This window comes from Microtus pennsylvanicus, chromosome 11 (genome assembly GCF_037038515.1).
Source record: "Microtus pennsylvanicus isolate mMicPen1 chromosome 11, mMicPen1.hap1, whole genome shotgun sequence".
Taxonomy (NCBI): Eukaryota; Metazoa; Chordata; class Mammalia; order Rodentia; family Cricetidae; genus Microtus; species Microtus pennsylvanicus.
The window spans coordinates 43,539,794-43,553,771 of record NC_134589.1 but is presented as its reverse complement, the minus strand read 5'-3'; the positions used below and the strand labels follow the sequence as shown (position 1 = coordinate 43,553,771).

The 13,978-nt window shown below is 49.2% G+C and overlaps 1 protein-coding gene across 2 annotated transcripts; it reads right to left on the bottom strand.

Moving 5' to 3' along the window:
- Nucleotide 1: 1 nt before the first annotated feature.
- On the bottom strand, nucleotides 2-12,940 carry Pipox (pipecolic acid and sarcosine oxidase). 2 transcript variants are annotated; one of them, XM_075991526.1, is made up of 8 exons: nucleotides 12,628-12,940; nucleotides 11,052-11,200; nucleotides 3,065-3,278; nucleotides 2,498-2,680; nucleotides 1,886-2,032; nucleotides 1,362-1,517; nucleotides 748-823; nucleotides 2-484 (listed from the first exon to the last, which is right to left on the bottom strand). In XM_075991526.1, the coding sequence occupies exons 1-8, from the start codon at nucleotides 12,739-12,741 to the stop codon at nucleotides 354-356; spliced, it is 1,170 nt and encodes a 389-aa protein (XP_075847641.1). In that variant the 5' UTR covers nucleotides 12,742-12,940; the 3' UTR covers nucleotides 2-353. The 2 variants fall into 2 exon arrangements, with proteins under 2 accessions (XP_075847641.1, XP_075847642.1); XM_075991527.1 differs by lacking the exon at nucleotides 1,362-1,517 and having other exon boundaries at nucleotides 12,628-12,797.
- Nucleotides 12,941-13,978: the final 1,038 nt, after the last annotated feature.

Below are 13,978 nucleotides of genomic sequence, written 5' to 3'. Positions count from 1 at the left end.
ACATTGTGCAATGCAGTTTATTTTTTCAGCAACGTTTTCTTTCTGGCAAATATTCATTTATTAGAGCATGCTCAAGTTCATCTAACGTCCCAGTAAAGAGAAATTTAAGGAGCCCCTTAGTGTACTGAGCCTGTCTCGGGCCCCTCCTAAGCTCCTTGCTGGTCTGTGAGGTGACTCTCTGGCTGATTTTCTGAGGATGGGAAAGGAGGATGACTGTGAAAAGAGGGTCAATCATTTGGTGTTTACAGGAGAGTCCACAGAAGCAGACGGGAGGGAAACATGGCAAGGCCACTTCCTTCTCCCAGAAGTCATCCCCATGAGGGCTGTCCCCCACGGGAGAGAGTCAGCTGGGGTCAAAGTTGGGCTTTGCTCAATGTAGAGAAGCGGCTTATCCGAAACGGTGCCAGGTCATAAGATGGTGGTAATTTCATGCTTAGCTCATAGAGGATCTTGCCCACAACGGGGGCCAACTTGAATCCGTGCCCTGAGAGAAGAATGTATCACGTACCTTCAAGTACAGACTATGGCTCGAGAGAAGGTCCCCCCACACCCAGACAGCGCCACCTCTCCTCTTAGTCTCATCCCAAAGCTAGAAATGGTCTCCTGCCACAAGTACCCCGTTTTTGGACTGCCCGCCCTCCCTATGCACCCAGTGTCCAGACTTCAGTTAAGCATGCACGATCCCCTTTTGTCTGGTACTTCAGTAGGTCTGTTTGCAGCCTCCCCACTTCCCCATCCCAAGCTCACCAGAGAATCCAGCACCGATGACAATGTTGCCATACTTCGGGTGACAATCAAGAATGAAGTGCTTATCAGGCGTGTTCTAGAAAGAAAGTCATACCTGTGTCCTCTGAGGACAGGAGGCGTAGGAGCTACAGACTCTGGCAGGAACTGGCCTGGGACTCTTTCAAGAGAGAACTGGATGGGGCTGAGGTCTGCCCTGCTTGTCCCATTCCCCCTCAGACATGCTGGTTCTTACTGAACAGCTGTCCCTCTCCTCCTGTGCCATGGACACAGGAGGTAGTCATCTTCGTGAACTAACTTTAGCCAAGATGCCTCGGGCCCAATAGCATCTGTCTCTTCTCTTTGTCCCCAAGGCCTGCTCAACTGGGAACATCTTGCCAAGAACTGCTTTAGCGCTCTTCTGGGAAATACAGGGAGGGACTGCCAGGCGAGAGCCTCGCCGCCTAATAAAAAGGAATATGAATGATCTCTAACAGGTCCCTCGCTTATCGAGGCGAACCAATCCACAGGAATAGGCTGGCTAGTTTGAGGTCACATACTGGGTCAGAGGTCAGATGGAGTAGGGTCTGTCTGCCCCCTCTCCTCCGCTACTCTGCACCTCGGAACAGCCTGCTTACCGTGTACATACAGCGCTCCATGATGTCTGGCTCGGGCTGGAGGCCTGGCATGTGCTCTCTGACATAGTGGCATAGAATCTGAACGTCTTGGATGTCTGAGGTTGTGGGGCAGTCCCGCTCCTCTGGGTCCACACTGTCACCATGGTGATAGCCGATCTACAACCCCATTAGAATAGCATGGTCTGCAAGCTGACCTTCTAAACGTAGCAGCCAGTGAGGGATGTGTTTGGACGCAGGGTGACTCCACCCATTACCCCGGTCCCCAGACCTGGCAGGTGCTATGTGTTAGCACCTGGAGTTGCCTAGTGCTCATCCCCAGCCCCGTCTTTTATTTATATGGACAAGGCAGGCACCCTAGACCTCAGGGTGGGGATAGGATTATGATATTATGCTGTGAATGACCATTAGTGAAGCAGACACCAGGAGGGTCCTAAAGAGGTATGTTAGAATATGAATTAAATATGAATGCCCAGAACTGCATAGGCACCCAGTAGCACAGTGGCCTTCTTAGCCTTTTTGCTTACCTTCATCAGCCCTGGGTACTCTGATGCTGGAAGTCCATAGATGTGGTGGGGAGCCTGGCCCAGACTCAGAATACATGGGAAAGCCTGTGATACACTGTAGCTCCCAGGGACCTTCTCTCGCCAGTAATACACATTGATCCTAAGGGTCTTGGTGTAGGAGATGAAGAGGGAAACCATGAAGCTCTACCGATTACAACAGCAGACTCTGGTAGGGTCCTTTGGCCCTTTCCCATCCAACCTGCTTGTCCTAATTCTGGTGTCATGGACTTATGATCTATACGCTGTTGTACAGAGGTCTCTAAATCCATCTTGTCCCTGTTCTTACTTTTCTTCCGCAGCAGCACCCCGGCCCTCCTTAACCATCTTTTCAGGAGTGTTTACTCTAAGTCTGGCCATCTCCTGGAGGCTCTAGACACGCCAGATAAATCAGTTGACAATAACCTTTTGAGGTAGCTGTTATTTCCCATGCTGGTAAACCTGACGCTTAAAGAACTCAGCAAACTTGCCCAGTGATGACTGCTAGGAAGTAGAAGGTCCAAGGCTAAGTCAAGTCTGGCTGGCTCCAAGGTTTCTTTTCTTAGCTATGACTCTCAGGCCTCCAGTTTGTCCTACCTGGAGAGGCAACTCAATTCCCAGGGGACGGAGAACTCGGTTGGTCCAGGGACCAGCAGTGATGACCAAGGTGTTGGCTTGATAGCTCCTCAAGGCGGTTTTCACTGTGACAGGTAGACCAGGTGTTATCTCTACCACCTTCTCTCCGTCACACACCGTGCCTCCGAGCTGGCGAATTACATGCTGAAAGGGCAGGCCCGTGAAAGACGAATTAATTAGTTGTGTATGTGATTCACCCTGGGAGACCAAGAGTCCCCTACTTAGGGTGGACAAGATTTCAGAATCTTAGGATGGATGGTGGTGGCGCGCATCTTTAATCCCAGCGCTAGGGAGGCAGAGGCAGGCGGATCTCTGTGAGTTCGAGGCCAGCCTGGTCTACAGAGTGAGTTCCAGCAGTCAGGGTGGTTATACAGAGAAACCCTGATGAGAGGGGGAGAGAGAGAGCCCTGCCTTAGGACCAAAGCGAACAAGGCAAAACCTTCATATTGACTTCACCAGGGGCTGCCTGTGGGGGCCAGGATGCCCAGAGAAGGGACCTGTATCGCCCCTGGGACTGCACAGCCTTACCTGGAGGGCTCTGAGGGCCTTGTCTGCATAGAGAACACCTCCAGTCTTGTCCAAGAGCCCCACTTCTCCCCCGGTGAACCGAATGTTTGGGAAACGTTGCTTTAAATCCGCTGATGAAAGACACTCATGCTCGATCCCCTGCCTGGACAGAGTGGCCTGGATTGTTTTCAATTCTGGATTCTCCTTCATTCCCAGCAACAAGAGCTCAGTCTGCCTGTTTCGAAAAGAAAAGGTCAGCTGGGTGAAGGGATTTGTCATGGCCCTGGTTACCTATCCTCATTCCTCAGTAAGGTACCCGTGTCTACATCATCACAGCTTGGCTGACATTCGGAGCACAGGAGAAGCATCTAGACTCTGCAGCTGTTTCCCGACCGTTCCCAAGTCCTCTCTGACACTCACTGTTGGTTCGCTTGTCCCTCTCTTCTGCTCTTGACAGCAGAGGTCCAAAGTTCCCATGATCTTTACAACCCCTCGGAAATGCCAAATGAACTAGCGGGTGTCCACTCAAATGCAGTTTCTTGCCCTCCCTCCTGTTTCCTCTTTGCGGAGCTATCCATTGCCCTTTCCTTTCCCATTTTTTCTTCCCTTCCCCCTTTCTTTATTTTTCAAAGGTTTATTTTATTATGAATTTTTAAAATTTTGTAGGTATGCATGCACGTGAGTATAAGGGCCCACAGATGTTAGAGGTGTCTGAGCCCCCCAGGAGCTGGGGTTCCAGGCAACTGCGAAACTTCCCGACATGGTGCTGGGACAGAACTCAGGTCCTTTGGAACCCAACCATCTCTCTAGCTCCCCCTCCCACCCCACCCTCACCCTGGTCTGTGTTCTTAGCATGTACTGCTTTGTCCTTCTGCATTTGTGGGCTTCATTGTTCCTTCTCTGTCTGTGGTTTAAGGAGGTCTGGTTCTGCTTCTAATCCAGGTGTCACCTTGATGTGACCTTGACCAGTGACTCACTACTCCAAGTCCCAAACTCCTCCTTTGAAATCCAGGACATTGAACGGAAGCGGTACTGGCTGTTTTGTGGCTGCGTGATGGCTGGGGTTGCCCTCAACATTCAAGGGTTGCCAAGCCTGCAGCGCCCCAGAAGATCACCCCAGACCTGCGGCTCTTTCGCCAACAGCAATCTCAGAGACTCTCTGGTTTTGAATCTCTCGACAGGCTTCTCCTGCCCTTCTCACTCTGTGAAGGAGACAGTCAGTTCCCTTTGATGCTTCCTGACTCTCTGCCACAAGAAACCAGAAGTCCTTTTGGTGGGGGAGCTATCTAAACAATGGAAAGGTGCCTCTGCCCCTCGGGACTGCTCCAATGTTCCCTCTCGGCTTCAGCAACCCCACAGCACAGCGGCAGCCAGCCACATCCCCCAGGTACTGCCTATAAAGCTCGTAATAGCCTATAATGGAGTCTCATGGATATTACATGCTTCCAAATCCCACATTATCTGGTTGTGGGGATTAAAGCAGAGACTGGGAGGGGGTAGGGATGCAGTGGGCCTGGGGGCCGGTGTCAGTACACAGAGCCGCGCAGCGCGCCCAATCCATTCGCCATGGCCCCCGCCTACCCAGCATTCGGGGTGAGATAGCTACGCCGACTCCGTTTCTTCAAAACTCAGCTTAGGCAGGATGAGACAGAATCCCCAGCCAGAAGCCAGTCTCTTTTCCATAGCCTCCCAAACGAACTTCAGATTAATTCTTAGGTTATGAAAACTTGCCTAGTCAACATATTGGTCAACAAGATAATTAAGAAGCCACCCCAAAGGCTGGGAGTGAGGATGGGGGTGTGGCTTAGTGGGGAGTATTTGCCAAGCATTCACAAGTCCCTGGGTCCCATCCCAACATCTCCAAAAAATAAAAGTACCCTGTGTCTTGTAGTTAGGTTACGATGCTGGCGATGGAACTCAGGGATTCCAGCACACTGGGGAAATACCTCACCAAGCCACACCCCCTGTCTCAGATGTGTGTTTTGGTTTGTTTGAGAAAAGGACTTACTGTGTATCCTAGTCTAGTCTCAGCCTCGAGTTCTTTCTGCCATGTCTTCCACATGTTGAACTTCAAGCATGTACCTCTAGGCCTAGCCAGGTGTTCTCGAACCTTTTTATCTAACAGACTCCAGGCGAGTAGACTTGTGGGAAAGATGCCACTTGCAGCTCACCTACACAGATATAATGTCTGCTCTCTGGTCCAGAAACCCCACAGAGTGACTCTTTAACCCTGCCTGCAATATGGCAGCCTTGGTCTCTCCTGTTCTCTTCCTTTCTGCCATCTTGCCTTTCTTCCTACCTTCCTTTTTTCCTTGAACCAGAACTCCATTTACAGAGACATGTTGTATGGGGAAAAGGAACTTGTGCCAAGACAACGGGCATATCTGTCGACTTATGAAATGCTGAGTGATGTTCTAATTCCCAAGTCGTCCTCTGGTGGATGAAGCCAGAGCTCCCCAACCCCGGGAGTAATCAGTGAGCTGATTCTGCGGTGGATGTAATTGTGCCGATTGTAATCATTTTGCTCCAGCTCTCTGCCCCTGTGGCATTTATTTCTTAGCCCAGATATTGATCTAACAGTGGGAAATTTTCCATCTGAATCTGTGATGCTAGACCCTCCCCAAGTCTGAAGATGTGTTTGGGAAATTCTCATTTTCCGTGGATCACAGCTGAGCTATTTGGCCTGAGGGAAACCGTGCACTGTTGGAGAAATGCCTTGGATTGGAGAGAGATTTTTGACCATTATGAGCAAATCAGAAATAAATGTAAAACACTGCCTGGAAATGCTAAGGCCTGTCATTATGGGAGACAGGTGAGAGGCTCCTATGGGAAATACTCAGCGCATTGGAAATCAGTCAATCAAAACCAGGATCGGAGACTGGGCCTTTCCTCAAGTATGAAGACAGATGACTCCACAGGCAGATTGAAAATCATTTAAGTGCTGATTTCCTTAATGGCTTTTCCTAGATCCCAATAAATAGTCTACCCATTCTGCATCAATTTCTTACACCTGTGCTTGGGGACTCCCCTTCCCCCCTCTCTTTCTCTCTCTCTTTTTCTCAGACACAAGCTACAAAGTTGGAGAAGAAAAATGAAAGGGACAAAGGCCTTCACATAAACGGGGTTGGGACTAAGAAATGAATGGTTAAGGCTAGTCTAGAAAAAAGGGTCTAAAATCCTAGGGTTACCAGGGAACCCTAGCAAGTTTGCAGCCCATATCCCAGAATGCCCATCACCTGACTCCGGAGCCCTTGGTATGAACGATACCTTCCATATCCCCCACTTTGCCCCAGCACCGAGAAGAGGCCATTGAAGAGCCCTCTGGAGGGCCAAGTTGATACCTCTGTGGCCCACATATGATGGGGACCTAGTGATCAATGAATGGCCAATAAAATAGGGCAAGGGAGCAGGGCGGTGGTGGCGCACGCCTTTAATCCCAGCACTCGGGAGGCAGAGGCAGGCGGATCTCTGGGAGTTTGAGGCCAGCCTGGTCTACAAGAGCTAGTTCCGGGACAGGCACCAAAGCTACAGAGAAACCCTGTCTCGAAAAACAAAAACAAACAAACAAACAAAAAAAATAGGGCAAGGGGTCAGGAGGGAGGAGAGAGCAGGGAGGCGCTGGGAGGGGCAGACAGCTCTCCCTGAATCTTCCATTTCCCATCAAGGGCTTTGGCTGCCTTTCTCTTTGCTCTAGTTCAAAGTGCCAGGTGAACCAGCTCTCATCATCACCTTGGGGAAGGGACTTAGTAATGGCTGCTGTCTTTGTTGGTTTGGGAACAGCTCACTGTATTTCATCTTCTGCTCAGTGGGCCGAAGTGGAATTGGTTAACAAAGATTGCTCCAGGGAGGGGATGTGGCTGACAAGCCAGACACTTCGCAGGCACAGGAAGCAGCAGCTGCGGAGGGGGCCACCAGGTTCTGCCAGCAGCTGTACTGCCTACGGCTGTGATCTTGTCTGAGATTGTCAGTGAAGCAGGGGCAGCCAGGGTCAGGAGCTGGAGAGTGGGACTCAAAGGGAGAAGGTGGAGCAGGAAAGAGATGAGCCTCAGAGCCGGGCTTCTCCGTTGATACCAGCATCCTGGCTGTACACATCACAAAAGACTCAGGCCTTGTGATCCGACACATGTCATTGTCTGTTCCCAGAGCATATGCAAATATCCCGAGCCCTCCCGTGTTTCGTATGCGCTGTCACAGGAAGCAGAACAGAAGAAGAATTGGGCAACCTCCTCCACTACGAGCTCGGAAAGGTTTTTGTGGTTTTTTAAATCATCATCAGATGACATTAAATATACTCATTTCTATCATTTATCTTATGGTATTATGCCAGTGTGTCTAGAAGGAGCTAGAGAGAAGCAAGACAGACAAAGATGATGAAATCATTTAGAAAATCAAAATTAAGAGCAAAGCTAAGGCAATTTGGATGGCATTCAGCCCAAAGGTGGAGAACTATATTCGGATACCATTCAGAGAGTGGGAAGAATCTGTACTGCATCCTACTCAGTAAAAGGGGAAAAAAATCTATTACTCGTGAATACATTAGGGTAGCCATAAGAAAGGATCTGCTAATGATGGAATAATAGCAACAACAATAATAATACTTAGCACTCTGTCGTGCTTTGAAGGTTTTTAAAAGCACATTCACATTACTCTTCATTATTCTTAATTGGAGCTGAGAGACATCTGAATGCTGTCTACATACAGGCAACCGTGTTCCCTTTAAAGTGCACAGATGCAGGGGTGGTGGCGCACGTCTTTAATCCCAGCACTCAGGAGGCAGAGGCAGGTGGATCTCTGTGAGTTCAAGGCCAGCCTGGTCTACAAAACAAGGTCCAGGTCAGGCTCCATTCCCACGGAGAAACTCTGTCTCAAAAAACAAAAACCCAAAAAAAAAAAAAAAAAGGTGCAGCCCAGATGCATTTTAGGCCTGGATGTGCTTCGAGACAGGCATGGGCAACATAACCAGTTTGAACTAAATCTAGCTTCATGTCTATTTAGTCCACAAGTTAAGATGATTTTTATTATTTTTTAAGTGGTTGATTTTTAAAAATGTAAAGCAGAATTCCATTTCAAGGCACACAAATCACGAGCAGGCTGGTGTTCATGCCCAGAACCACTCCAGAGACTAAGGCAGGGAGGGAAAGCTCACATTTGAAGTCAGCCTGGGCTACTCAGTGAGTCTGGGGCCAGCTACAAAATAGAGCCTTGTCTCAAAAAGGAGGGTATGTGGAGAGATGGCTCAGTGGCTAAGGGCACTGGCTGCTCCTGCTGAAGACCCAGGTTCAGTTCCCAGCACCCACGTGATGACTGACAAGTGTATCTGTCTTGGGGATAAAATGCCCTCTTCTGGCCTCCCTGGGCACCAGATACATGGATGGTGCATACACATATGTAGACAAAACACGCATAGATATAAAAACAGGGTGGGAGAGATGGCTCAGCTGTTAGGAGCACTTGTTGCTCCTGCAGAAGATCTGGGTTCAGTTCCCTGTACCTGCATGGTGGCTCCCACTATCTGAGCATCCATTTCCAAGAGTCAAATTCCCTCTTCTGGTGCCTCCAAGGGCAGCAGGCATGTATGAGTTGCACACATGTATATGTAGGCAAGACACTCAAACACATAAAATAAGAAAAATAAAATCTTTTAAAAATGTAAAAATAAACCCTTAAAAGCCACAAAGAAATAATATGAAATTCAGATTTCAGTATCTTGAAATAAAGTATTTTTTTTTAGATAAAGTTTTATTGGAACACATCCAGGTTCATTTATTTGCATCTTTGGCTGCTTTCACACTACAATGGCAGACTTGAATATTTGCAAGAGAGACCATATGGCCAGAGAAGCCTAACATACTTACTGTGTGGCTTACAGAAGAAGTTTGCTGACCCCTGTTACAAACCAAGAGCACAGTAATTCAGTGATTTAGAGTAATATATTATGACAACTACATGGCCAATGGTGGCACACGCCTGCAGTCCTTAACACCCTATGCTTCAGTAGAACCCAAGGCTTTGAGGCCAGCCTGGGTAACACAAAGAGATCTTGTTTTGGAAACAACAAAAGAAGAGGAGATGGAATGGGAAAAGAGAGAGAGAGAGAGAGAGAAAGAGAGAGAGAGAGAGAGAGAGAACCCTAACCTTCAGTAGCTGCCCTTTTCCCTTTTGTAAAGTTGTGACATGAACTAAGAGAGCTGTATGTGTGGAGGGAATGGCCCTTCCTGAAATGCCTGGGACCAGAAGTGTTTCTTATCTCTTTAGACTTGGATACAAGGATGCAGGGACTCCCAAACTCTGGTCCTCAAGTCTGTGCAGCTCTTTTAGCTACTGTACCATTCCTCTGGTCTCTGTCTCTGAGGGCAGGGATTAAGGGCTATACCACCGTGCCCAGTAGCATGGGGCTGCTGGGGATCAAACCCAGGGCCTTGGGCAAGCTAGGCAAGCACTCTACCAACTGAGCTATACCCCCAGTCTCTGCTGCATCTCTTTTGTTTCCTGTTTAGGCCACAGATCCAGGATGCAGCTGGCGAGAATAGGGGGAAAGACCTCCAGGGTCTCATTTCACCTTCACAGTTCCCTATGAGAGAGGCACAGACACAAACACACACACACACACACACACACACACACACCATCACCATCACCATCACCATCACCATGTAGCTGGTAGGAGTTGAGGCAGGAAGTCAGACTCAAATTGTGACTCCAGACATCTCATGACTGCCTCATCCTTCAACATTGGCTGGGCAGACTTGTGCCCTCCAAGGCCTCAGGCATGTCTCCTACCTCAACATGGTCAGTAGTAGTCCCAGCCAACTGCCCGAGAAGGGTCCCTTTGCCAGGCCACTCCTCAGAAAGACATTCTCCTTTATTTGGGTGCTGGGTATATTCTCTGTCTCTGAATAAATCCTTAATTAGTTGCCCTGGTTGTATTTGCATAATGGATTTCACTTTGTTCTTAAGTTAATGGTGTTTTCGTAACAGAACAGTAACCTCTTGGTTCACAGCCATTAAAATAACTGCCACCCTGTAGGGTAGAGTCAGGGTTATGTAAAGGGAGTTCAGCTAAGAGTTCAGAGGAAAGAGTAGGTGCAGGAGTGGTTTCTGCTTCCTTCCTTGGGGGTGTCTGAAGGGTCAGTGAGCCCTCAAGTTTGGAGAGAACCACAGGCCAACAGGGCACTGCTACGGGGTCACATCCTGGCAAACTGTCTGGTCCGTGGAACACTCTCATTTTGTTCCCAGGAGATAATGTATCAATAAAATGCATTTGTGGGTTGTTATGGGGGTGAGGACTCAGTATAAAAAGATAGGATACTAGGGGGTAGGCGAGATGGCACGATGGTTAAGAGTACTTGCTGCTCTTGCAGAGGATCCAGGATCGATTCCTGGCACTCACACGGCAGCTCGCCGTGTTTGTAACTCCAGCCCCAAGGTCTGACACCCTCTATTGACTTCCTTGGGTACCAGGCACAAGGCACACATGTTGTTGCATCTACATATACGTAGACAAACATTCATACACATAAAGTATGCATAAGTAATTGTTTAAAGTTAGGACATGAGTAATAATGCAGCCGGGCTGTGGTGGCACACACCTTTAGTCCCAGCACTCGGGTCTCTGTGAGTTCGAGGCCAGCCTGGTCTACAGAGCGAGTTCCAGGACAGGATATATATACTGCTTCTTTCATTTTGACTCCACCAGAAGGCTCCATGCAGGCCTGCCCTGCTCTAGCTATCTGCCCACAGTGGTTCCTTGGGTTTTCAGAACACAATCTGTACCAGCCTTGGACACAGAGACTGACGGAGGGCAGGCCTGGAACTCAGGGCTGGTAGGGGACCAGTAGGGCTGGTGGAGAGACAGTGGTAGTGAGCAGGAGGCTTTCTTAGGACTGGCACCTCCCCCTAGACATGTGTCCTTCCAGGTGCACTTCTAAATCACACCTTCCAGCGTTAAATATCCAAAGCGTCTGGAGGGGTAGATCCCCGACATTCGAGGTCTTCCTCCCTTGCCCACCTGTGCAGTTGGGTTCCCGCCTCGCGCTCCAGCTGGGCCCACGTCTGGTAGCATTCATCCATCATCCTCACGTAGAAGTCCTCCGGGTAAGCCTTTCTGATTATGCGGCTCTGTCCGTGTGAGCTTCCACGGGAATGCGGAAGAAAGAACTAGAAGCAGGAGGTGAGAGACAAGAGAAGCCACTGCCCTTTGTTCAATCCTCCCTTTGCCCTTTGGGAGCCAGCTCATCTTTCAAATGTTTCTCTTTTTCAGATTCTGGGGGTTGAACCTCTGGCCTTGCCCACACTAGGCAAGTGCTGTGCAACTGAGGCCTAGCTCTCTTTTTGCTTTTTATTTTGAGACACGGTCTTGTTATATGGCATAGGCAGGCTTTAAACTTGCAATCCTCCTGCATCAGCTTCCTGAGTACCTGGGATCTGAGTCCCCCATCACCAGGCCTAGCTATTTTCATATGTTTTTATACAATCCTTCCAGTGTCTCCTTGCAGCCCACTGACTGGCCCGGCAATCGGGCCAGCAGCGTCTCAGAAGCCCTGAGTGAGCTCTCCCTTTAAGAAGTGACTCTCACAGCCGCTAGCGCTAGCCCCTTTGTTAGCAATCTTCCATTGTGCTCCACCCCAGTTAGACTCCTAGGAGAGCAGAATTAGAAAGAATCTTCCAGATCATGCCTCTCTAGCCCCTTGATTTTATGGATCAGAAGAAAATGCCATCTCACGGAGTCTTCCCGTTACTCGGAATAACTAACTACCTTGGGATTGGTGCTCAGGATGCGGGTGTGTGTGAAGAAAATGGGGAGCTTCTTGAGGGATGTGATAGGAATCCCTTGGGCTCTGGGGAAACGGATAGAGAAATTGAAGGCAATTTCTAGCCATTTCAGGAAGAGTAAGTGGTAACCAGCTTGGAGAGCTGCAGGCGGAATGGAAAGGGAGAAGCCACGGAAGTAGAAAACCCCAAGTGATGGACGATGTAGGCCCTGCCCCCGAGGGGGTCCTGCAGATTCCCACTGCCACCCTCATTTGCAGTAGTCATGTGACCACCTTTCCTTTGAGGAAAAGAAGACCCGAGTCTTAGTTCCTGTGTGTCAAGCAAAGAGGCTGCTATTCCCCAAAGGCAGTGGACTCAACAGAGGCTCCCGCTAGGTTCTGGAAGGAGAAGCAGGGAAAATGCAGGAAGAAACCTTTCCTCCGAAGCTGGACCTAAACCAGGCTTTGCTTCTAGGCAAAACCATCTTTATTTAAGGTTACTCAGAGCAGAACTGATTCTTTTTCTGGGTTGGATCAACAGTTTGGGCACAGAAAAGACAGGGTAGCAAGAAAGAAGAGAGATGAGACACTTCTTGCTTGATCCAGGGCAGGAATTGAGAGGCAGTAAAAAGAATATACCAAGAAACTCCATATGGACGACGGTGGGACTTTCCTTTCAATTGTCAAGATTCACGCAAAGTAGCTAAACTAGGAAGTGCACAGAATCCGTGCGTTCAGCCTTTGACTTCACCCATAGCCTGCAAGTTCTGAAAAGCTCTCCCTAGGTGAGGGAAAAGGAAAAGACAGTCTTGTACAGCAGAAGAGACAGCGTACCTGCTCCAGCAGGAGGACCCTCTTCGAGTGTTTGGCCAGGTGGTATGCAGTGAAGCTGCCCTGGATGCCTGCCCCAATCACAATAGCATCCCAGAGATCTTTCTGAGCAGCCATGATGTCCGTTTAGTCCTTCAGCTACAAATGCATGAAGGAGAAAGCAAACAAAGACGGCCTCCTGGCTAGAGGAGAAGGAAGGCAAAGTTCAGTTTGGCCAGAGTTCCCACAATCCCCTGGTGACCGTGTCCTTGTCTTTCCTTCCCTTCCAAAAGCCTGGCACAGGGCTCAGCCTCTGCCTCCCCTGCGGAGCAGAGCTGGGTAGACTGATTTGTGAGGTTTAGCCCAGCTCAGCTGCCAGCCTCACCCCTTGCATCCCTCTAACTTGCTATTCTTGGCTCAATTATTGTCATGCAAATGGGCTCCTTCCTATGCCACCTTCCTGTCTCATTATGATCTTTGTCTCAGGACTTCGGCCCTGGAATTTCAATGCCTCCTAGACCAAGCCGGGCACCAGGAATGCTGCCTCCCCCTGCTGGCTTCCCCCTCTGCAGCTTGATTCCCTCTAGAGATCTACAGGGCCAGCGAAGAACTTGGCAGAATGCCCAGGGTCTGGCCCTCCTCCCTGGTGGGTGGTGAGGTCAGGGGGTAGATGCAGAGGCCAATTGGGAGGGCAGTTTTGTGATTATGAAATCATTCTCAGTGTGTTCTACTTTCATGTTGAAAACAGAGAATAAATGATCCTGGGGGTGGGGTGGGGGGTGGGAGCGGGATAGGACAGTGAGGAGGAACCTTGTCCTCAGGCACACAGGGAACCAGGTGCCAGCCCAGCACACATAGGGGCCATGTGTAGTGAAGCCTTCTGTGCCAGGCAGCAGGCTCAATGGGTATTGTTAAAGGCACTGGGGACAGAGCCAGGGTTGGCAGGTCCTGATTCTTACACAATTTGGAGGTCCATTTTAAGATAAAAGGAGAGGGGACTGGAGGCATAGCTCAACGGAAAGTACTGTGTTTAGCATGCTTAAGGTCTCAGGTTCAATCCCCAGCACTAAAAATAAAAGAGAAAAAAAAAAGAAAGAAAAAAATTAGTCATGCAAAATTAGATGGCAGAATTCCCTCTCTTAGGAGAGACCGCTCAATGAGGGAGCCCTATGGTTGAGGTTTTATTAGCTTCCTGGTAAATTTGCCTCTGAATACATTATCTCATTAAATTCTCATCTTTTTGTGTATTTTTATCCTCATTTTTGGCAGCTTGAAGATAGCCTCAAGTTCTTTGACAGTCTTTCCCCCCAACACTTTCCCGATAGAACGTGGTGACCGCCACACTCTTTCTGGCCTAAGCCTTCGAACAACGTCC

Excerpts from the sequence above, each read along its gene's own strand:
- Pipox (XM_075991526.1), bottom strand. The coding sequence starts at position 12,741 with ATGGCTGCTCAGAAAGATCTCTGGGATGCTATTGTGATTGGGGCAGGC. Across the intron at positions 2,681-3,064 it reads AGGCCCTCAGAGCCCTCCAG|CATGTAATTCGCCAGCTCGG; the intron begins GTAAGGCTGTGC and ends CTGCCCTTTCAG. Across the intron at positions 1,518-1,885 it reads AGTACCCAGGGCTGATGAAG|ATCGGCTATCACCATGGTGA; the intron begins GTAAGCAAAAAG and ends ATGGGGTTGTAG.